Source organism: Hylobates moloch, unplaced genomic scaffold (genome assembly GCF_009828535.3).
Source record: "Hylobates moloch isolate HMO894 unplaced genomic scaffold, HMol_V3 SCAFFOLD_2, whole genome shotgun sequence".
Lineage (NCBI taxonomy): Eukaryota > Metazoa > Chordata > Mammalia > Primates > Hylobatidae > Hylobates > Hylobates moloch.
Window position 1 is genome coordinate 136,053,716 of NW_026652277.1, and position 22,168 is coordinate 136,075,883.

General features: G+C 42.0%; 1 protein-coding gene across 5 annotated transcripts in view; it reads left to right on the forward strand.

Moving 5' to 3' along the window:
• SLC35F1 (solute carrier family 35 member F1) overlaps positions 1-21,701 on the forward strand; it is a 439,352-nt gene extending 417,651 nt beyond the window's left edge. For 3 of the 5 annotated variants that reach the window (XM_032157738.2, XM_058435516.1, XM_058435515.1), the window contains one exon: positions 324-1,192. In XM_032157738.2, the coding sequence (XP_032013629.1) occupies positions 324-548 (225 nt within the window). In that variant the 3' untranslated portion in view covers positions 549-1,192. Of the gene's footprint in view, positions 1-323; positions 1,193-1,428; positions 2,371-21,188 lie in introns of those variants that run through there. The other 2 variants (XM_058435514.1, XM_058435517.1) reach the window with 2 other exon arrangements.
• The last annotated feature ends 467 nt before the right edge of the window (positions 21,702-22,168 follow it).

A 22,168-nucleotide genomic window follows, 5' to 3' on the forward strand; every position in this document is an offset into this window, starting at 1 on the left:
GAGATTTTGTGCTTTTAACTTGATGCATTTTAATTTGTGCTTAACTAGTTCTCGCACCATACCAGATCCTCAGATTGGCACTTTAGAGATGATTAGCTAAGTGTTCCTCTGTGTTAGCCACAGGGTCTAGGAAAGATAAGGGGAATCAATAGGACCAAGCCAGTTTAGGATGAGAAAATTCATTCTCCATCAAGGGTATTGGCCAACTCATCACGCTGCCTGTTCTGAGAGGAAGCAGCTCTGCTCACGTCTCTCTGTGCCTCATTAATGTGTCAGTGGTTCTGCCCTGGCTGTCAAATGACTTTGCTGTTGTGTTTTTTTAGTTTTCAGGACTTTATCTCCTGTCTTTCTTCACCATCCTCATTGGGCTGGTGCTCTACTCCTCCACTTCCACCTACATAGCCCAGGACCCCCGAGTGTATAAGCAGTTCCGCAATCCTTCAGGACCTGTTGTGGACTTACCGACCACAGCTCAGGTGGAACCCTCAGTCACCTACACCAGCCTGGGCCAGGAGACCGAAGAGGAGCCTCATGTTCGTGTGGCCTAGGGTGAGGCCCGCCCTGCCCACTGAGGCCAACTCATTGGCCATGTTTTTGCCCATCATCTCTGTATTGTACATAGAGAAAGGTATTTACTAGGTGCAGTTTACATAGGTGGACTGCAAGGTAGCAAATCCTCCGAAAGCTTGTGAAAGGAACAAGCTCAACATCACTGGAGACACAGGCTCTAATCCACCTGACTTGGAAAGATGCCTAGCTAACGTGTATCCTGATCACAACTCCCCTGCATTCATTACTGTGAAAATTTTTGAATCAAAAGCAAGTATTATTGTTATTATGATTTGTATTATTATTATTATTTTACTGTTATTACACCAACTTTCAGGAGGATGTTTTGTACTCCTGATGGAAACTATTGCCAGACCCACATGTAGTCAACATAAACCCCACTTTTCTATGGCAATTCATTTTTTAAGAGTCATACTTTATTTTTTTTGCACAGACTATGAGTGATGCATGCCACAGGAGCTCTACCCCTGAGAATTTTCCTTATCCTAGGGACCTGGTGGTTAATGGTTTTCTCTGTTACCGTTGGATTGCCTGCTCAATAAGTATTTTGTGCTGTGATCTTTGTGGGGAGGGGCAACTGACCATATAATTCTCTATTCTGGGAATAGATATAAAAGAAATATTTTAGCCTTTTTATATTTCGATCTCTGATTACTCCAGGCCATTGCCTTTCTGTTGTGCCACGTGATTCTGCTAATCAACTCCCTGTAATAACAGGATAAGGACTGTTCCATTTCTGGGGCTTTTGGGAGCCCCCAGAAATAATATCATTTGTGTTTAGGACAATATATAATTATAAAATCTTTCTGCCCCTCCCTGTAGCCTCTCTTCAAAAACTATCTTTTATTTTTTTTCCAGATTTCCTTAGTGATAATATGGAAATTAATCAAGGCACTGGAAAAAGCCATGGTCCTCTGCCCTTTTAATTCTGTAACACCTTTTTAAAAATACACCATCATGGAAATTACCTTTATTGTGGAAAATCATTGGTTGTGCCACCTCCTAACAAAGTCAAGGTGCTGATGTGGAGCAGTCTTTGAAAATGGCTTAATTGATCTGGCCACTTTGCAGTGGTAACAATGTCATCATTGAAAAAGTCTGGCATTTTGGTCATATTTGGCATCCATTCAATAACAGATATATTGACGCGACATTCTTTTTTTTCTTTTTTTTTCTGAGACAGTCTCACTCTGTCGCCCAGGCTGGAGTGCAGTGGCATGATCTCGGCTCACTGCAACCTCCGCCTCCGGGATTCACGCCATTCTCCTGCCTCAGCCTCCCGAGTAGCTGGGACCACAGGCGCCCGCCACCACGCCCAGCTAATTTTTTGTATTTTTAGTAGAGACAGGGTTTCACCGTGTTAGCCAGGATGGTCTCGATCTCCTGACCTCGTGATCCGCCCTCCTCGGCCTCCCAGAGTGCTGGGATTACAGGCGTGGGCCACCGTGCCCGGCCGACCTGACATTCTTATGGACACAGAGAATACTGCAGGATCCTGATAAGACCTTGAGTGATATGTCACTAGTCTAATCTGTTGCCCTTAAAATAGCCCTTTTTTCAAACACAGGAAATTAAGAAACACCACAGACCTCTATTATTTAGAATAGATGCTATGTGTCAGTATGTGATGTACTCTTTTAGTTTGACTGACTTCAATACCATTCAAAAAGATCCTCATTGGAGTTACAGGGTTTATAGGGGAAAAAATACATGTTTTTGAGACATTGGGCAGTTCAAATCAATATATGTTACACAAGCAAGCAAAGCAAAACACCAGTGGGGTCTCTGGAAAGTAAAAGGACAGACTACAGTAGAAGGACTGATCCCAGAGTGCCTGTACAAGGCCTAAATCTGGCAGGCAAAAGCATCCCACACTGTCTGTCAGCACCCACGGGTAAGTGGACCTACCCTTGGAGATGGAGAAGAAAAATTATCTTCTCTGATATTCGGATGTAATGGTCATCTCAGTTCAGCGCCCTAGGAAACATGTTTTATTTTCCATGGGGAAAATATCAGCGTTAAAGCTCTATCAAATCAAAACAACTTTGCCAACATCTTCTCTCTGCTACCTTTTAAACCAATTAAATACCTTTCTCTGAATATTTTGTCCATTCAGATCCGAAGACCTTTAAAGACTGTGGTTTTATTTTTGTGTTTACATTCTTTTGGTTTGAATAATTTGCTTGATTTATTGCATTTTTAGTATTTATTTTAAGCCAGATGTTTTTGTCTTTGATTCATTTTTATGACATTAATTTGTAGACACTTAGTAAAAGTCTTATGAGAAGCAAGTGGATGAAATTATCTCCAAGTCCACTCAGTAGACTGGAGTTTTTTAAAAATATAAATTTCCAAAAAGTTTGCAATCAACAGATGGCTAAAGGTTGCCATCTGAATTATTTTATAGGATATTTTAATTGACTCCATTGTATGGAAAGCAAGTGTGAATGTTAAGATGAATTCGCTGTATACCCTTTATCATTCAGTGTCCTTGTACTCAGACTTTCATGTCCCTGGGTGACCTCAATGTGTTGGTTTGTCTCCATTTAGAAAGGTTGATAATTGTTCAAGATCAGGAGTTCCAGACTGACCCTTCAGGAAAAAAAAAAAAAAATTGCAAAGAACAAATTCCTTTTCTGTGTAAAAAACACTGATCCTTTGGGAATGGGGCGGGAAATGGGAGTAGGACAACATTAACTTTAGCTGTTTTAGTTTCTGAGATTTCATAACCTCAGTAGACACCAGCAAAATTTTCAGTTTTTAAGTCCACCACCAATCTCTCCTCAATGAATAAGACTTTAGCAATTTGTATAGAATTTGATCAGGTAAGAGCAAACCACAATTCTCCTAAACCCTGCTAGAGATTAAGTGGTGGTTCTCACTTCCTCAATGAAAACTTGCACTGGGGACAGCGCTTGCCTTGGTCAGACCTTCCCACATCTACATACTCTCAAATACATGACCAGGTGACCAAGCAATGGAAAAATTTGCACCACCGTGTCCCATGAAACTGTTTCAATGTTTAGTTTAGATATTGCTAACTTGTGCTATTAACCTTTTGACAAGCGTGTAGTATTGTTTGTTTTGGGTTTCTTTTTGATTTATAACTATTTAGTAGTCCCCAGCTAGCTACCAGTACAGATTTTACCCCATGGGTAGGATTCTATTGTTAAGCCACATAACAAAGCACACTAATTCTGACAACACTGCAAATGGAAAATACGAACCAAAAAAAATTTACACCAATAAGTTCAACAAACTGTCCATTTTTGATATTTGCATGCTCCCCTATGGACTGGCTGTGGCAATGTAATGCCTGTATAATGTTTTCAAATAAAAATAAATGCTTTATGAAAGCACCGAATTCTTGGTTTTCTTTTGTGTTTGTCTGCACTATGACAACCATGGAAGCAGCTCCCTTGGGATACTAGAAATAGCAACAAAAGTAGATGGCTGGGTTGACATGTCAAAGTAAAAACCAGAAAGAAAATATTTCCAAATTAGGAAGGGCACAGTTGGTCTCAGAAGTATAGTTTCAAAAGCCAAATTAAACATGTTCATAGTTTGCAAAGTTAATTATTTATCTGGGTACATAAGAACACTCTGGGTCTTCAAGCCCATATTTAAAACACATGTAAGACAATATAAATATACCCCCAAGAAACAGTTTCTCATAAAGAAGGAAGTTCTGTGTATGCTGGCCTTGGCACACAACAGACTTAACAGATGAGCATTCTTCCAGAGTGCAACGTTTATAAAGCAGAGATTGCTCAGATTTCTGCTCAGAACTTACACAGCATCTTATAATCATCCCTCCTCCACTAACGGCTGTCACTCTGCAACCCCATAAGTACCTAGATTGTAAATACATTTACATGCTCTTGTCAGTTTTTGCAATCAGACCTCAAAAATTAAATGAGCCAAGAAGACTGTGTGTCTGAGTTATATATTAAGAATAATGTTTAAAGAAAAACGTCCATTTTTCAGGAAAAAAGGAATTGTAGCACACTAAGTGCTTTATAAAGTGCTCTCAGGTTGAGATCCATCATGAGCTGCTTTTATAAATAGTTGGAATAGCATGTACTTAAATAATTTGCTTGAGAAATGTGACTCTCAGTTTAAATAAGTTTTTTTCCTTGAAAAAATGTCAATCTTTCTCTAAAGTATTGTTTACTTCCATTTAGTAAGCTCTTTGATGAAAGATGAAATAAAGTTGAACTTCAGCCCAGCCTCTGTCCAAATGTCCAGCAATTCCAATTGATTGGGGCTCCGATCGTATATACAATAAATGTATGTCATGTTTCCCCAATGAATTAAGATTTGTTTTCTTAAGAGAAAAAACCAGGTTTCCTAAAGAACTTGAAAGTCCTTGCAATGGTAAGATAAGGAAGCACTGAGTGATTTTCATGACTACTAGCATGAGAGAAAAATAGAAACAAGTAAAATTCAGCAGGAAGGCTGTAATTTATTATATTGTCTTAATGTTCCACAAGAAAACAAATCCTAATGTCTAAAATAACAAGAGCTGAAATTAGATCCAGTTTATATATTTTCAGTGCCCAGCAAAACACCTTGCACACGGAAGGCACTCATACATCTTGTTTTAAGGGAATCAAGCTTCTAAACCATAAATACAAAGTACAAGGGTAAGATATTCTGTTACAAAATGTTCCTTTCTTCTTCTATTACTCTCGAATACTTTTTTTTTCTGTAAAATTCCTGCGTCTTGGAAAGGAAGAAATCACCATGTCCACTTAAATGCACCCTTCTAGGGAAATTTTTGCAATCGCTTACAATATTTGGCCCTTCAAATTCAGGCCTGAGGTATGAAATAACAAAGCAAAGTTTTGTTTTGTTTTCTCCTGCAAATAGTGTTTTGAATTTATAATATTCCTTCTTAGTTATGTACACTGATCTTTCTTTTTTCCTTCTTCATGTTTTCCTTGATTTCTTCTCTTTTTTTGTTTATTTTTCGTTCTTTCTTTTTTCTGCAAGCATAAACAGACGGCTCACTATGAGCCATCTAGGCAGGGTCCTTTCATTCCCTATGCGCTTAAAAAAAAAAAAAAGAAAAAACATTTAATTCAAAAAAATTATAATACAGCTGGAAGGCCCTTCCCCTACCAGATGGACTTTCATCAGTGCCTGAAAGGACAAACCATTGTGCATCACTTTTCAGACAGCCAGACAAGTTGCCTCCAAACACTACTGCAGCCTGATTAACAGGGAAAGCTAATGATCAGAGGGTGGAGGTCTCTGGGAATAGGCTCTAAGATTAGGGCCATCCATCTGGATGGACAAAGGCCTGGTGTGGACAAAACTAAAATCTGTAAAAGCATGCAAATGAGCTTGTTCACTGAGCCTCAGCATTAAAGCTGGGACCAATCCCATAACGCTTGAGGGATAATTTCAGGACAGATAAAGGTAAATATTACTTTACACAGTGGAGAATAATCTTCCTGAACTCATTGCCTCAAACTGCTGGTATAGGTTAAAAATGTAAATGTTAGGTCACCTAATAGATGACAGAGATATAAGGGGACATTAAGTAGGCCGAGTATGCAATTCATTATCCAATTGTTAACACTTTCAAAAGTGAAAGTGGGCACTCAATAATGATGCCTGGACAACAGGTGTAGACGTGGTCCATCCCAGATGAACCTGCCTGTGTGGTCACCGGCTTTAAGAAATGCACTGGTCCAGCCCTCCCCCTGGAAGGCCAGCAGCACAGTGGATTGCTACATCTTCCTGACACTAGCTGTCACTGTCTGCAGTAGAATAGCGGGGTGGAGGCAACCACCTGCTCACAATGGTGAGGGTGTTTGTGGATTCTTACTGCTGGAAAGCAGCACACTGGCCTCAGCCTGACTGTTCAGACCTCCTTCTTGGAATCATCTATGGCCAGGGTTGGTAGAGCAATGAGAGGAGTTCCAGTGGTGATATCTCAAGCATCTTCCCCACTGTTTCATTGCTAAATGTGTAAAAATGTAAAAAAGCAAAAAAGAAACAGGTGACTCTAAAAGAGGCAGTACTGCTGGAATTATTTAAAATTATTCATAAATTACATTAGAAGCCTACACACCCATCCATTTCAAGAAATGCCAATGACAAATAAACGCCTGCATAAATGAATGCATAGCTCTCACGAGAGGGAGAAGTAGATTCCTAGGCACTGAAAAGTAGATGACTATGGCAGTCTATCAAAACCATCGTTCACTCAACTTTTTCCCAACAGGGTCCACAAATACCATTTCTGGAACTTTGGGCTAATAGGTTGAAACAGGGGGTGATAATGTCTATTTTTGTGCAAAGCTGGGTCTCATTAATGCTCTTCTTGGCCTTGTCTTTATAGGCAGGGAGAATTACTTTCATAGTAACTGAAGAGGTTTGATAAATTTTAAGTAATAGTAATGATTGCAGTTTCACAGATGGTTGGCCACTTGCCAATTTCACAGCAAACTAGTAAAGCAATAAGAAAATCTACTTGCTCTTAAAATGACTACTATTCTAAATGAAATTACTAAAGAGAGAGGAAATGAGCTAATCACTGGAATAATCAAAACAGTCTCATTATGGGACTCCCTGTGAGCTTTTGTTTGAATTCTCTAATGTGGTTTTTGGCATTAAATAGGATTTTAAAAGTTAAATAGGTCACACTTGCATACAAATGGTTGAGTGAATCACATAACTGCTTTATGTTCCCCAAGATTCTGCTTATCAGGCTGCGTTTTAATTAAAAGGAAAATTGTCAGGGATAGAGGATAACTCAATGTGGGGAATTTGGTATCCTTAGTTGAAGACTAAGACTTCACTTTTTATTCACTTTTCAATTCACAGTCATGATTTCCAAATAACATGAAATTCATTTCATTTTAGTCACAAGCTTAGACACAGAATTTGAAAGCTAGAGGAACTGGAGATCATTTTGCTGAAAAATCTCAAGTCCAGTCATTTTATGGCACGTGTGAAGATGGCTTAGCTAGAAAGAGAGATGTTTAGCTTTGAGAAGCAACAGTAGCCACTACTGGCAAAATTCTGCGGATAACACAATAGTGTGTTAGTCCTCAGTTAGGAAGTCTGCTCTGTGATCACTAGAAACAAAGGTCAGAGAGCAGAATGTAGATCCTTCCCGCTAAGCAGCCCAGAGCAGTTTCTCAGGCACTTGGATAAGAGGTCCTTAGGAGGATCCCTGTTGCTAACCAACTTTGAAGTATAATCCCAAAGAAAAAAGAAAGAAAAAACATGTGGTACATGCCCATGGTGAACTGCTTTTGTCTTTCTGGATTGAGTCCTTCTAGGAAAATTTGCAGGTGGAGAATTGTCCCGCTGCTATTCCTACTCAACGCACAAGTGTCAGAGGGGTCGTTGGCACTGGCCTTGTCCATGTGACTCCCCAAAACAGACATGCCACTAGAGCTGCAACTGTCCATCTGTAACCACCAAAGCTGGGGTTGAGAGCCCACTGGTTCCATGGGGATTTCTCATCCCTAGACATGCACTAGCTGCCACTCACTATATCCTCCAATGACCTGTGTCAGGTCAGCATCACTCATGAGGCTGCTGCCCTTAGAAAACAATTCGGCTGCCACTGAATGAAAACCAAACTTGACTGTAAGGTGAAGGAGTGTCTGTTTTCCTCCTGAGCCACATGAACCACTTGGTCAAGCGGTCTCTGTGAGGTAAGGATGTGGAGAGATGAAAATCATCAAGCAAGAGGTCAAGATCATTGGAGCTCTGAAATTTTAAAAGCAACAGCTGTCCCTGCCTGCCCTGAGAAGTACACCAGAGTCTCTTTACAACCGTCTAAACAGGAGCACTATAGGGCCACTGCCTCCTACTCTTGGGTTAGTGAGGTGTTTGGTGTGTGTGTGTGTGTGTGTGTGTGTGTGTGTGTGTGTGTGTGTGTTTGGTAAAAGCACCCTTCCAACAATTTCCCTTGTAGTTGGTTGAATGGCTTCCTTTGGTCTGTAATGTTTCTGTTGCGTAATCTCTTTTTCTTGACTTTTGACATTGTAAAGAAATAGACTTTTATGTACTAATGCAATTTTCATTACTTCCATTATCATGATAAAGTAGAGTATCTTCTTCCAGCTACAGCATAATTCCCATCTATTTCTAATGCCATTGCAGTAGCATCTGCTTTCTGGCACCTTTGTAGGATTTCTGTCTATTCTTCCTAAAATGATTGACCCAGCTTCACTGCAGTAGTCCACATTTGCTGTCATCTTCTCAGCTTGGCCTTTCTACTTCACCAGTTCATTCATGGTGACAGCTTCTTTGAGCATTTCAAGAAAATGGTTTTCTTTGCGTTAGAACTTAAATGTTACCATCTTTGATCTTTTGTCTTTAAATTTATTTAAAAAAAGGAGAAAACTCCACTGAGCATGAATATATCTCAGACGCTGTCTCCAGGCTTTATGAACATTTGTTCTAAAAAATGGAATCAGATTAGCTTTTTTAATATCACTCTGCGGCCAGGCACAGTGGCTCATGCCTGTAATCCCAGCACTTTGGGAGGCTGAGGTGGGTGGATCAGGAGGTCAGGAGTTCAAGACCATCCTGACCAACATGGTGAAACCCCGTCTCTACTAAAAACACAAAAATTAGCTAGGCATGGTGGTGCCCGCCTGTAATCCCAGCTACTCAGGAGGCTGAGGCAGAGAATTGCTTGAACCCAGGAGGCGGAGGTTGCAGTGAGCCAAGATTGCACCAATGCACTCCAGCCGCCTGGGCGACAGAGCAAGACTCCATCTCAAAAAAAAAAACAAAATACTGTATATTCATTAAATGAAAACACTCTGGCTCCTGAATGACAATATTTCAAAACCAAATTAAGGTTTTAAAAGATTAAAAATTACTATTTTTTTCAGTGTCCTTACCTGTCAACACTACAAGATTCCCACGATAGCAAAATACTGTGAAATATTTTACTGACAGTGAAGTTGGCACATGCCATCTGTCCTGAAAATGGACCTTATTTTCTTCAATGGAATCATTAGCTACTTTAATTTACCTTTCTCTTATATTTTTACTTCCAACGTTTCAAAAAAATTATTACATTACTTTTTAATTCATCCAAAGAAATATTCTTGAGGGGAAATTATGACCAGGTAGAATAATGTAGAGACCACATTATATAGCAAATAATTCAGACTTGTATGCCATCTTGATTACAATCAACTGAAAGTTTTCCCTTTTTCTTATATACTTTAATCATTAGAAGAACAAAATTATTCAGTAAAAACGTTAATTTTAACAATGAAGATCCAAGAAGTTAATAAGGTTAGGCCCCAAAACCAACCTAAATAGGAGTTTTGGTTAAAGTGAGGTATTTTGCACCAATCCAGGTTCTGTCCATGACTGGCTTACTTGCAGGAAGTGGACAGGGGTAGACAGGGATCCTGACAGACTTAGTTCAGGTCACATGTTCAGCTGTGTGGTAAAACAGGTACCAGCAAAGCCATGTGCCGTGCCTGCCATGGAGGCAAACTCAAGATGACGGGAAGAGAATCCAGGTTAATTGAGATAACCTGGGGCACCTTCTATTAGCCCATAATTACCCCTGATAGCGTTCCTGTTTGGAGTCACCATAAGGAAATCCAAAACCTATCTCTACGTGTGGACTTGAGATCATCTTTAAGCTACTTGCTTACAGATTAGGTCCTATTTGAGTTATGAACATTAGGTGATGATTTCCTCCAAGGAAGGAAATTTGAAAATTCTTCCACCTCTACTCCTCTGTAACTTGATCCAGTAACAAGGTCTGTTTTTACCTTAAAGAGATGTGTTGCTCTTCATATTCTTCACTTGAACATCTCATTCCAGCTGTCAGTCTCCAGCAAAGATGTCAACTCAGGGCGCCAAGATTTCTCTGGGAAGCACAAAACCAACTAATAACAAGACCAAAGGCATTGATTTTGCCCAGCATCCCATGGTTCAGAATGCGATGAATGCCTGAGAACAAAGCAGTCAGGTTACATTCCTCCCTCCTGAATGTAACTCTAAGAACTGTGCTTAGGGTGATGAAATGCCCTTTTCAGTTAAGCAAATGAAATCCCTGGAACATGCCAAACCTAACGTTTCCATTTGCATCTCTAAAGAAAACCCAGTTGCTTCCTTTATAAAATCAAGCCCTGTTCCTCTGATATTGACAGTTGACAATGGAGACCGTCCTGTCACTTGGGGGATAATGTGGAGCTGCAGTCATTATTACAAGATGTTCGAAGGGAGGATGAACCACGCCCTCGGCGTCAGGCCTCAAGGCATCTTCCTCGTAGATGCTCTTTGCTCACTGCCAGTCTTGGAGAATCCTGGTTCAAATTTTTAGCAAGTGCATTTTTTGAAATCTATTGTAGATTTTTGTGTAGTTGCAGCTATAACCAGTATCATTTATTCTACTGTGTGCTAAGCACTGGACTAAGCATTGTGGAGATTGTCTCATTTACAAAGAAACCCTGGTGGGGGGGAGTTGAACTTGTACCCTATTTTTATTGATGAGTTAATGGAGGCATAGATGGGTTACACAAAATGGCCAAGGTTACACAGCTAGCAAATGATGAGGCCAGGATTCCAACCCAGGCATGTCTAACTGCAAAGACACCAGAGTGTGCTGTATACAAAATGTCTGATGATAGCTGAGAAAAGGATTTAAGTTGACAAAATCTTTGAGGAGCTATCCACAAAAACACAGTGATAAGAAGTGTGTACAAGAGGAATGAAGTGAATGAATCCAAGTAGAAAGTCAGTTATGTTAAAATGATTAAACCAGCTAGTGAAGAAACCTATGCCAACTCCATTAACCGCTCACCATTGATATGGGAAATGGGTGACTGGAAAACTCCTTTTTGTGCGGTACCAACAAAAACAGCTCGTCTGAAGAAAATAAAATAAAACAACAAACAATTTATCGGCCAGCAGAAAAAAAAAATTAACTCTAGAAGTAGGAAGATAGAGTCAGGAGTGACATCCCTGACTCCTTCAACAGGTCCCATTTCTTCCTGCTGAGGCGGCAATGTGACCTCCCCCAGCCCCGACATCTTATTTGCACCTCGTTCTGGGTTCTTCCCCCTCACTGCCTGACCTCTCAGCAGTCTGGCTCAGCCGGTCACCTCCTCCTGGAAACACTGCTTTCCCTGAGGTTTGTGGAATCACCTTGCGGTGTTCCTGCGCCTCACAGGCCGCTCCTGCCTGGGGCCTGTGCAGGATCTTCTTTCTCTCCCATAACCACTCACTGGGGTCCCCCTGCTCTGTCCTTAGTTTGCTTCTCCTTTTAATTTCTATTCACTCTCACTGCTTTCAACACCAGCTTCATGCCGATGACTCACACGTTGGCATCCCCCGCCAGACCTCTCTCTGCCTGCTCAACATCTCCAGTGGATGTCCAATAACCCTCTCAAACCTAATGTGTCCAAAACAGAACTCTTGATTCCCCCAAAACCTGTTCCTCCTCCTTTCCTCCCCATATCACTTCACAGCACCCCATCTACCTGGTGGCTCAGGCCAAGTACCCCAGATGCATCGTCGATTTTGTTCTTGTCATCAGCACCCACATCCAGTGCACCAGTAAGGCTTTTCCTACAACTCCTGTCCTGAATTGGACTCCTGGCCACAACTGCTTCTGCCGCCCTGGTCCAAGCCACCTTGCTCTCTATCCTGAACTGTGGGAACTGCATCCTAGGTGCTCTCCCCTGTCTACCTCTCTACAATCCATTGTCTATACAACAAGATTTTTTTTTTAACATGTAAATTACATCCTGTCATTTTCCTGTGTAAACCTCTCCAGTATCTTCCCATGGTTACTGGAATAAAATTCAAATGTCTTACTATGGTTCGTAGGACCCACAAAACTTGGATCTTGCTTCGCTTCACACCTGCATTTTTCTCCTCTCTCCTCACTCACCATAGGACACCTGTCTCTTTCTCTAATAGACCAAGCTCCTTCCCACCTTCATAGTTCAAGCAGTTCTCGTCCCTCAGCCTCCCAAGTAGCTGGGATTACAGGTGCTGGCTCATTTTTGTATTTTTAGTAGAGACGGGGTTTCAACATGTTGGCCAGACTGGTCTCAAACTCCTGACCTGAGATGATTCGCCCACCTCAGCCTCCCAGGATGCTGGGATTACAGGCGTAAGCCACCACGCCCAGCCGAGATTGGTATTCTTTATTCTTCCTGCTTGCACATAGTGGAGCCCAAGTGCAAATACATGAAATTTGAGGTAAGATGACAATTCACTGCAGACCAAAGGCTATGTGCCTCTAACCACTCAAGAAGTATTTGACACAGGACAAAAAGAAAAGTTGGAATTGCTGTGAGTGCTAAAGGGCTCATTTCTGCTTTGCCTGCCTGCCCTGGCTCCACTGTTTATTTTTTCACCTTAGAAAGCTCAGAGACAGTGATGATGTTTTCAGATGCTCTGACCCCCCCAACTGCTCCCCAGACTTGGCCTGAGGTGCCATCACCAATGCCAACATGGTACCAGCACCAGGCAGAGATTCCCCACCTGGGCCCATGAATGAGCCCAAAATAGAGCAAGAATAAATGATGATGCTACAGCTCAAGCACTAACATTCAGTTTTTCTCAGCCTCTTCCCCTAGGCAAATAATAAAAACATCTAGACCAGATTTAGAAGTATCCATCCATAAATCATGACCTTGCCCTGGAAACTTCATGTTTATTTATATAGCTACATGGGGCCAGCAAAGCAAGCTTTTATTTCTGGTATATTTTTTGATATTGGGAACCCCAACAGCAATTATGAAAAAAAATTATGTACATAAATATTAATTTATGTACTAAATATTATGTACAAATATTTTGTACATAATATTATGTACATAAAATTATGTACAAATATTTGTACATAATATTATGTACATAAATATTATGTACAAATATTTTGTACATAAATATTATGTACATAAATATTTTTATTCACAAAATAAGTCAGTTTTGGTGTAGTCTTTTTCAGACTTTCAATGGAAACATACAGGCCCTTAAATGAGTAGGAATGTTTATTTCCTGGTTAGCCAAGCCAGACAAGAAATATTTACCTCCTAAATGTCACCAAATCAGTCCCCTTGTCCCCATGTCCCATTGACATGATCCTAATTTCAGCTCACTTTATCTTTTACCTGAATAGTTGCCTCCTACTCAGCCTGTCTCTGATCCATTCTCCACTCAGCAGCTAAAGCACAGTCCCCATCCAGTCATAGTCCCACTTAACACATTTCCCTGGCTGTCCATGGCAGTGTCATGCTATTGCACAACTCTAGGGGGCCACTCACATTCTCCTTAAGATAAAACCTCAACCCCACACTTCCATTCCCTTCCCTGTTTTCTCTGTAGTACCTATCACTTTCTGACACAGTACATGTTTTGCTTCTCTTTCTCCCCCAACCTGAATATAAGTTTCCTTAGGGAAAGAATTTTGTCTATTTTGTTCCCTCCTTTATCCCTAGCACATGAAAGAGTACCCAGGACATCGAGGGATCTCAACGAACATCAGTTGAATGAGTGGATGAATTCACGAATGAACAAATGAATGACATTCAAAAGCCCTGACCATGGCACACAAGGGCCGGCATGACAGAATCACCACCTTGTTCTCCAGCCTCATCTCCCACGTCTATCTACTTTGCTTTTGTACCTGCGTGAAATTGGCTTTCTTTTAGTTCATTGAACACATCCTGCTCCTTCCTGCTCCAGGGCCGTGGCACTTGTTTTCTCCCCTGCTGGAAGACTCTCCCTTCCTCTCCTTTTGCCTAGATAATTCCCACTCATCCTTGGGAGCTCAGGTTAAACATCACTTATTAGAGAAACCTTCCCTGGCTCCCAGGAGAGATACAGGTCTAGTCCACTGGTGCATGCTTCCATGGCTTTCTCACTTCTTAGCTCTTGTTTCCCTTCTAAAGACTGCCTGGCCAAGGTGGCTCATACCTGAAATTGCAGCACTTTGGGAGGCCGAGGTGGGCAGATCATGAGGTCAGGAGTTTGAGACCAGCCTCGCCAACATGGTGAAACCCCGTCTCTACTAAAAATACAAAAATTAGCCAGGTGTGGTGGCAGGCACCTGTAATCCCAGCTACTCGGGAGGCTGAGGCAGGAGAATTGCTTGAACCTGGGAGGCAGAGGTTGCAGTGAGCCGCGATTGCGCCACTGGACTCCAGCCTGGGTAACAGAGCAAGACTCTGTCTCAAAAAAATATATAGAGAGAGAGAGACTGGCTAATGTCAGTATCCTCCCTCCCAACCCTGTGGAAAATGCAGCCCATTAGGCACAATCTGGCACAGTGTCTGACCTGGAGCAGACACCCAGCAAGATCTGTTGAATGAAGAAGGAAGACATGTTAGACTTGTTCAGTCTACAAAGGATAAAACTAGAACCAAGAACAGGAAGTTCAGGAAGACAAATTTCAGCTCAACATAAAGAAGGACTTCCTAAAAGTCACAGCTGACCCCAATATGGGGTGGCCTGTCTCAGGTGGTGGAACATGCAGGAAGGAAACCGATGGAAACCAAGAATCAGATGGGACTTTGGACCTGATCCATGATTTCTACACTGAGTCTCAGGATTTGGGGACAGTCTTGAAGTCTGCCTCAAGGTTTTCTGGCACTGCAGATTTTGCCTCTCTCTGTCTTTAGAGAAGAGAATGTAAATTTCTGTGGAAGAGAAACTGTGGGCTTCAAAATTGAACACACAGTGTATCTTATTATATTTGTTTAATTATCCATATTCTCCACTAGAGTATAAACTCTGTAAGACTGGAAGGAACATGAGACAGTTGTTTTTGTCTGAAGCAACAGAAGCAACTCTAACTACATTAAGGAAAAAGGGATTCACTGGGAAGTTTCTGACTCAGAGGTAGAATTTTGAGTGCATTTATGCTCCTGGTACCACCTTAAGTGTCTTTGAAAGACAAAACCTGGCACATAATCACTAGGAAGCATTTTTTAAAAAAAACAAAAACATATTATTTTAAAAATTATTTACCCCCTTTAAAAATATGTAGGGAGGTGAATGACTAACTTTTAACCAAGAAACCCATGGCCATTTACTGAAATCTGGGCACAGAGAACAATCCATAGAGAAGAAGTAAACATTTCTATGTGAAAAATATGAAGTAAGGTGATAATGTTGATGAAGACTATTTCTTAAAGAAATTACTCAGCCAAAACATCAAATTCTGATAAAAGGGAAAATCAGAAAACAATTTATCTTGGACCTGGACAATGGACTCTATACTTACGTAAAAGTGAAATCACCCTTGAAATCAAGCTTGCAACTTATTTTTAAATAAAATGAATGCAAACATTAATAAGGAAGCTCCCTGAACATGATATAAAATATTCTTATTGAATAGATATTTCTAGGTTCTCTTGAATGCAGCACAATGTACATTCTAGAAACAATAATGTCTGAAGCATTATGGTCTTTCATGGATGAAGCATGGATGTTCTTTCATGATAAAGCTTCAATTATTACAGTCCTGCCATAGTAGGTGTGCAATTCACTAAGTTGGGATTGAATCTTTTCCCTGAGTGATGAAGTCTTAAAAAAAAAACAAACAAAACAAAAAACCAAAGAGACAGGATTTCCTAGTAATATGAAATTTCCGGCACTATTGATGAAGAATAGTTGAGGGTTTGTCAGCTTAACTATCATATAAAATAAACACACTTTCATATTGAAAAATAAGGTTCTGTAAAAGAGTTAATAAAAATTATTAAACACAAATTTTAAGAAGCATTTTCATTTCCTTTGTGACTCATGAGTGTTAGATCCACTGTATTAGTCAGGGTTCTCTAGAGGGACAGAGCTGATAGGATATATATATATATTTTATTTATTAAGTATTAACTCACACAATCACAAGGTCCCACAATAGGCCATCTGCAAGCTGAGGAACAAGGAAGCCAATCCAAGTCCCAAAGCTGAAGAACTTGGAGTCTGATGTTCAAGGTTAGGAAGCATCCAGCATGGAAGAAAGATGTAGGCTAGGAGGCTAGGCCAGTCTAGCCTTTCCACGTTTTTCTGCCTGCTTTATAGTCCAGCCATGCTGGCAGCTGATTAGATTGTGCCCACCCAGATTAAAGGTGGGTCTGCCTTTCCCAGCCCACTGACTCAAATGTTAATCTCCTTTGGCAACACCCTCACAGGCACACCCAGGATCAATACTTTGCGTCCTTCAATCCAATCAAGTTGACACTTAGTATTAACCATCACACCCACAGACTTGCACATCATGCCAGGAGATGATCCTCTTCTGGAATAAAAAGAAAAGTAATAGGCCAGGCACAGTGGCCTATGCCTGTAATCCGAGCACTTTGAGAGGCTGACGGGGGTGAATTACTTGAGCTCAGGAGTTCAAGACCAGCCTGGGCAACATGGCGAAACCCTGTCTCTACAAAAAAAATAGAAAAATTAGCCAGACATGGTGGCTGTAGTTCCAGTTACTCAGGATGCTGAGGTAGGGGAATCACCTGAGCCTGGGGAGCTCTACAACATGCCTGTAGTTCCAGTTACTCAGGAGGCTGAGGTGGGAGAATCACCTGAGCCTGGGAAGGTCAAGGTTGCAGTGAGCTGAGATCATCTCACTGTATTCCAGCCTAGGTGACACAGTGAGACGCTGTCTTGAAAAAAAATAAAAGAAACAAAAAAAGAAAAGTAATAAATCTAATGAAAAGTAGGAATTCAAGGAAATAGATAATGGGCAAACTTTCATAATTTTTAATATCCTTCATATTGTACCCACATTTCAGTCTTTGAGGAATTTTCAAACTTAGAATATCAAAATGAAGCCCAGCTTCCTGTCATCTGACATATGAGACACAAATGGTTCAGAAAGAGTGAAATGTGCAGATCACACTAAAACATTCATGTTAATCAATAACTCCAGGCTTTTCCTCACAAGATGTTTCTTCCAGAGGCCTAACAAGTGGCAAAGTTGGTGGATGTGAGTTTTGATTCCTCTTCCTTCTTCAGCCTACCCCTGACAGTTTCTAGAGAATGGGAATGTGAGTGGTCTATAGTCAAGAGCCGACTGTAATTTCTACATCCTTTTCTGCCTCTTGAGAAGATATTTTAAGGAACACTTGATATTGAATACTTAGACATCAGATATTGCAATTTCCTCTGGAAAAAAATGAATGTGGGTACAGGTTACAGTCAATGTCGTTCTTCAAGAATTAGTTCCAAGGGAAAGGGAAAATGTTACCTAAGAATGAAAGTAAAGGGAGCCACAATTATTTGGCTTCACATTGTTTAAAAGCCCAATCCTTTTTTGACACCATACTTAAGAGTCAAAAAAAGACTGGGCTTTTAAATAATGTAAAGCCAAATAATTGTGTAGCTTGTAATTGAATTCTAAAATGCCTGAGTTATTGAATAAATTTTTCCTATGCATAAATGTAATAAATGTAGAGAACCTCTAAAATAAGCAACCATAGAAGTAAGAGTCAGAAAATTATTTTTAATGCTATAAATAAAAGCAGGGATGGGAATCTTTAGGAAATGGGGACATAAGGAACTTTCTTTTCTTTTGTGCCATGCAGAGAGTTGCGAATGAAAAGCTTCCACTGGGAGCAAAGGTGGGATGAGCTATCATGTTCCCAGTGCTCTGCCTCAGCCTGGTCCTTCCCAGCAATGGGGACTGTGGAGAGAAGAAAGAACCCCCACTGAACCCAAACAACCAACACTAGCTCAGTCAGCTCTCAGGTCAGCATAGATGCCCACAGACACTGTCCTGTGTTCACACGGAGGCCTGGCTCTGGCAGACCAAATGGTGCTATAGTGTGTTGAATGCTGGTTGCCCCCGCAGAAATCTTTTCACCTAGAACCTGCAAGTGTCACCTTATTTGGAAAAAGCGTCCAAATAAGGAAATGTAATCATCCTAGATTACTGAGTTGGGCCCTAAATCAAATGACAAAAGTCCTTAGAAGAGACAGAAGAGGAGAGAACAGAGACACACAGAGGAGAAGGCTGTATGAAGATGGAGACCCAGATTTGAGTTATGAGGCCATAAGTCATATTTGTAAATGCAGTAGGTAAATACTTAGACATTTAGATCCAAGTTCATATTTTGGGGGATTGTTCTTTCAGCTTCACAATTTAAAGCCAACCACCTGGCTGTTATGATCCTTAGGATGCTTGCCTTTCAGTCCAGGATTTTCTACTTGATGAGTAAGCCCAAGCTCTCAAGTCCACCATAATATTCTGAAGGAAGAGTTTCTACCCCAGAGATGTTCCAGGACTACTGTCCGTGTGGACTCTGATTTCTGATCATTTGTTTTACATTTATCAGCTCTACAGATATGGCCCTCTCAAGTTAGATCCAGAGTAGAGGCTATCCAATTTTTTGTAAGTTCCCTAATTAAAGACCTACTGGCTAACAAAATGTTTCATCTAAACTGTGTCTTTCCCTATTACTAGTTAAGGTTTGGCCTGTGTGTTATGGCTAAACATGGAAAACATGGCTAATTTGATAACTAAAATTTGAGTCGCGGCTTACCCCTGTATCATTTTCTGGAGAAAGTGGACAAGACTAAAATAATCTTTCCTTAGCTTTGAGTTCCATGAGAAGGAATCAGTTATGGGCTGTATCACCAAGATTCTTTATTGCAACCTGACTACCTTAAGCAGAAAAAGAATTACTGGGAAAATACTGGGTAACTCAGAAGCCCAATGAGAAGGCTGGAAAATTGAGCTCACAAAACACACAAAACCCAAGATAAAGACATAGTCAGCTAGGAAGCTGCTGCTGAATACTTCCCTGGCCACTCTACTCAGCTGCCCCTGGATGCTGTCGCTAGCCATAGACACTGTTGTAAACCACCATGAGAAACACTGAGGAGCAAATCTCACAGTCCCTTCATCACTACACCACTGACTTAAGACTTAGAGTCTGGATGTACACTCAGCCAAGTCAGGTGCAAGGAAGGGGTAGAGCACCTCCAACTCACAGCTTCTCCAGTGGTTCCTGTCGTCCACCACAACTCTCCCAACAAGGGATTTCCTCACACTAGAAATGCTCAATGACCAAAAATCATGACAAATGAGTTAATCTTTAAGACTCCTAGAGACCCTGGTCATTTCTGTGCATGTAGAACCTAAACCATAATGTGACTTTCATTGAGACTCAAGATTGGAAGAAGTAATTTCATGACAGATGTGGATAATGACTTCCACTGAACCAAAAAGCCATGCAGTCTGGTTCTCCTCCTTTGAGCTTATTCTTTTTTTTTTTTTTTTTGAGACAGAGTCTCGCTCTGTTGCCCAGGCTGGAGTGCAGTGGCGCAATCTCAGCTCACTGCAACCTCCGCCTCCCGGGTTCATGCCATTCTCCTGCCTCAGCCTCCCGAGTAGCTGGGACTACAGGCACCTGCCTCCGCGCCCGGCTAATTTTTTGTATTTTTAGTAGAAACGGGGTTTCACCATGTTAGCCAACATGGTCTCGATCTCCTGCCCTTGTGATCCACCCGCCTCGGCCTCCCAAAGTGCTGGGATTACAGGCGTGAGCCACCGTGCCCGGCCTAGCTTATTCTTAATACTACTTTAGGAAGAGCACTTCATACCACTAGGTCTTCCCATTTACAGAAACAGAACTTAGCAGTCTCTTATATGTAGGCAATGAGGCTTCATCATCACAAACTAGAGTAGCCCTAAACAATACTTCCCTCCTTTTCTCATATCATAGGCACACGTTCAATACAATAACATCTAGACTCTCTAAAATCTAATCTGGATTAGTCCAAGTTAACAGATGCTGAGCACTGGATTCACTCTACTTTTACTGAAATGACCTTTTGGGCAATGCCATTAATCTGTATTAAAGGTATTAATAAGAGAAAATCCATAACAATTAATTACTGTGTAGACTGCATGAATGAATGCAGTATGTTCTCAATCGCAACCCACAGGAGAACTTTTCCTCTGGTCTCAGTATCAAGAAAAGCTGTGCTCTTGAGCACCTGTTTTTGTTTTATGTCACCAGCAGGACACTGTGAATCTTGTAATGGATCATATTTCCCTGCTACACTGGCTCTGAGAGGGTTAGAATAAAACTTGAAGGCCAGCTCTTACATGTTTACAAGGCTCTAAGGCATGCATTTTCTGTACTAACTCACTTCTGGATCTATCTTACTTTTTTGCCTTTACTTTCCCCGACAAATTTCCACTAATTTCGCCCTGTTATTTGTATGTGTTTGTAATCTGCTTTAGATTATTTTAGGAACAGAGTGAGGATAGAAGGAAGGGAATGAGAGAAAAAATGAAGGAAGGAAAGAAGGAAGGCAGTCAGACTGCCGTAAAATTCTTGACCTATCACGTTTGTTTGGCTAAGTCACATCTAGAAGGTGAGCTCTCTAAGGTGAAGACCATAACACTCATTATTATACACTCAAACTTACAACTCTCAACAAATGAATAAGTTTTAATGGATAAAAATATTCAATGAATGTACTTACATGCTACTGAATTATGCATTTGAAAATGGTTAAAATGGTAAATTTCATGTTATATATATTTTACTGCAATAAAAAATCTAGCTTCCTTCCTTCCTTCTTTTCTCCCTCTCTCCCTCCCTTCCTTCCTTTTTCTTTCTTTTCTTCCCTCTGTGGCCCAGGCTGGAGTATAGTCGGCTTGCTGCAGACTCCCTGCCTCCGGCTCCCGTGATTCTCCTGCCCCGGCCTGCAGGCTGCCTGGGATTGCCGGCGCGCGCCACCACCGCTGCCTGCTTTTTCTCCTTTGGCTGGAGGCGCGGTTTCGCCATGTTGGCCAGGCTGGTCTCCAGCTCCTGACCTCGAGTGGTCTGCCTGCCTCGGCCTCCCGAGGTGCTGGGACTGCAGACGGAGTCTCGCTCACTCGGTGCTCGGTGTTGCCCGGGCTGGAGTGCAGTGGCGTGGTCTTGGCTCGCTGCAGCCTCTGCCTCCCAGCCGCCTGCCTTGGCCTCCCAGGGTGCTGGGATTGCAGCCTGTGCCCGGCCGCCGCCCCATCTGGGAGGTGGGGAGCGTCTCTGCCTGGCTGCCCATCGTCTGGGATATGAAGAGCGCCTCTGCCCGGCCGCCCCGTCTGGGAGGTGAGGAGCGCCTCGGCCCAGCCGCCACCCCGTCTAGGAAGTGAGGAGCGTCTCTGCCCCGCCGCCCATCGTCTGGGATGTGAGGAGCGCCCCTGCCCGGCTGCCCATCGTCTGGGATGTAAGGAGCACCTCTGCCCCGCTGCCACCCCGTCGTCTGGGAAGTGAGGAGTGCCTCTGCCCCGCCGCCCTGTCTGGGAAGTGAGGAGCGCCTCTGCCCCGCCGCCCTGTCTGGGAAGTGAGGAGCTCCTCTGCCCGGCCGCCCATCCTCTGGGAAGTGAGGAGCGCCTCTGCCCGGTCTCCCCGTCTGGGAAGTGAGGAGCACCTCTGCCCGGCCGCCCCGTCTGGGAGGTCTACCACGGAGGCCAGAAGCAATGTGGGGGCTGGACGTGGTGGCTCAAGCCTGTAGTCCCAGCACTCTGGGAGGCCGAGGTGGGTTGATCACTTGAGGCTAGGAGTTCGAGACCAGCCTGGCCAACATGGCGAAACATATGAAAAATACAACAGACAAACCAACCCAGCGACAACAA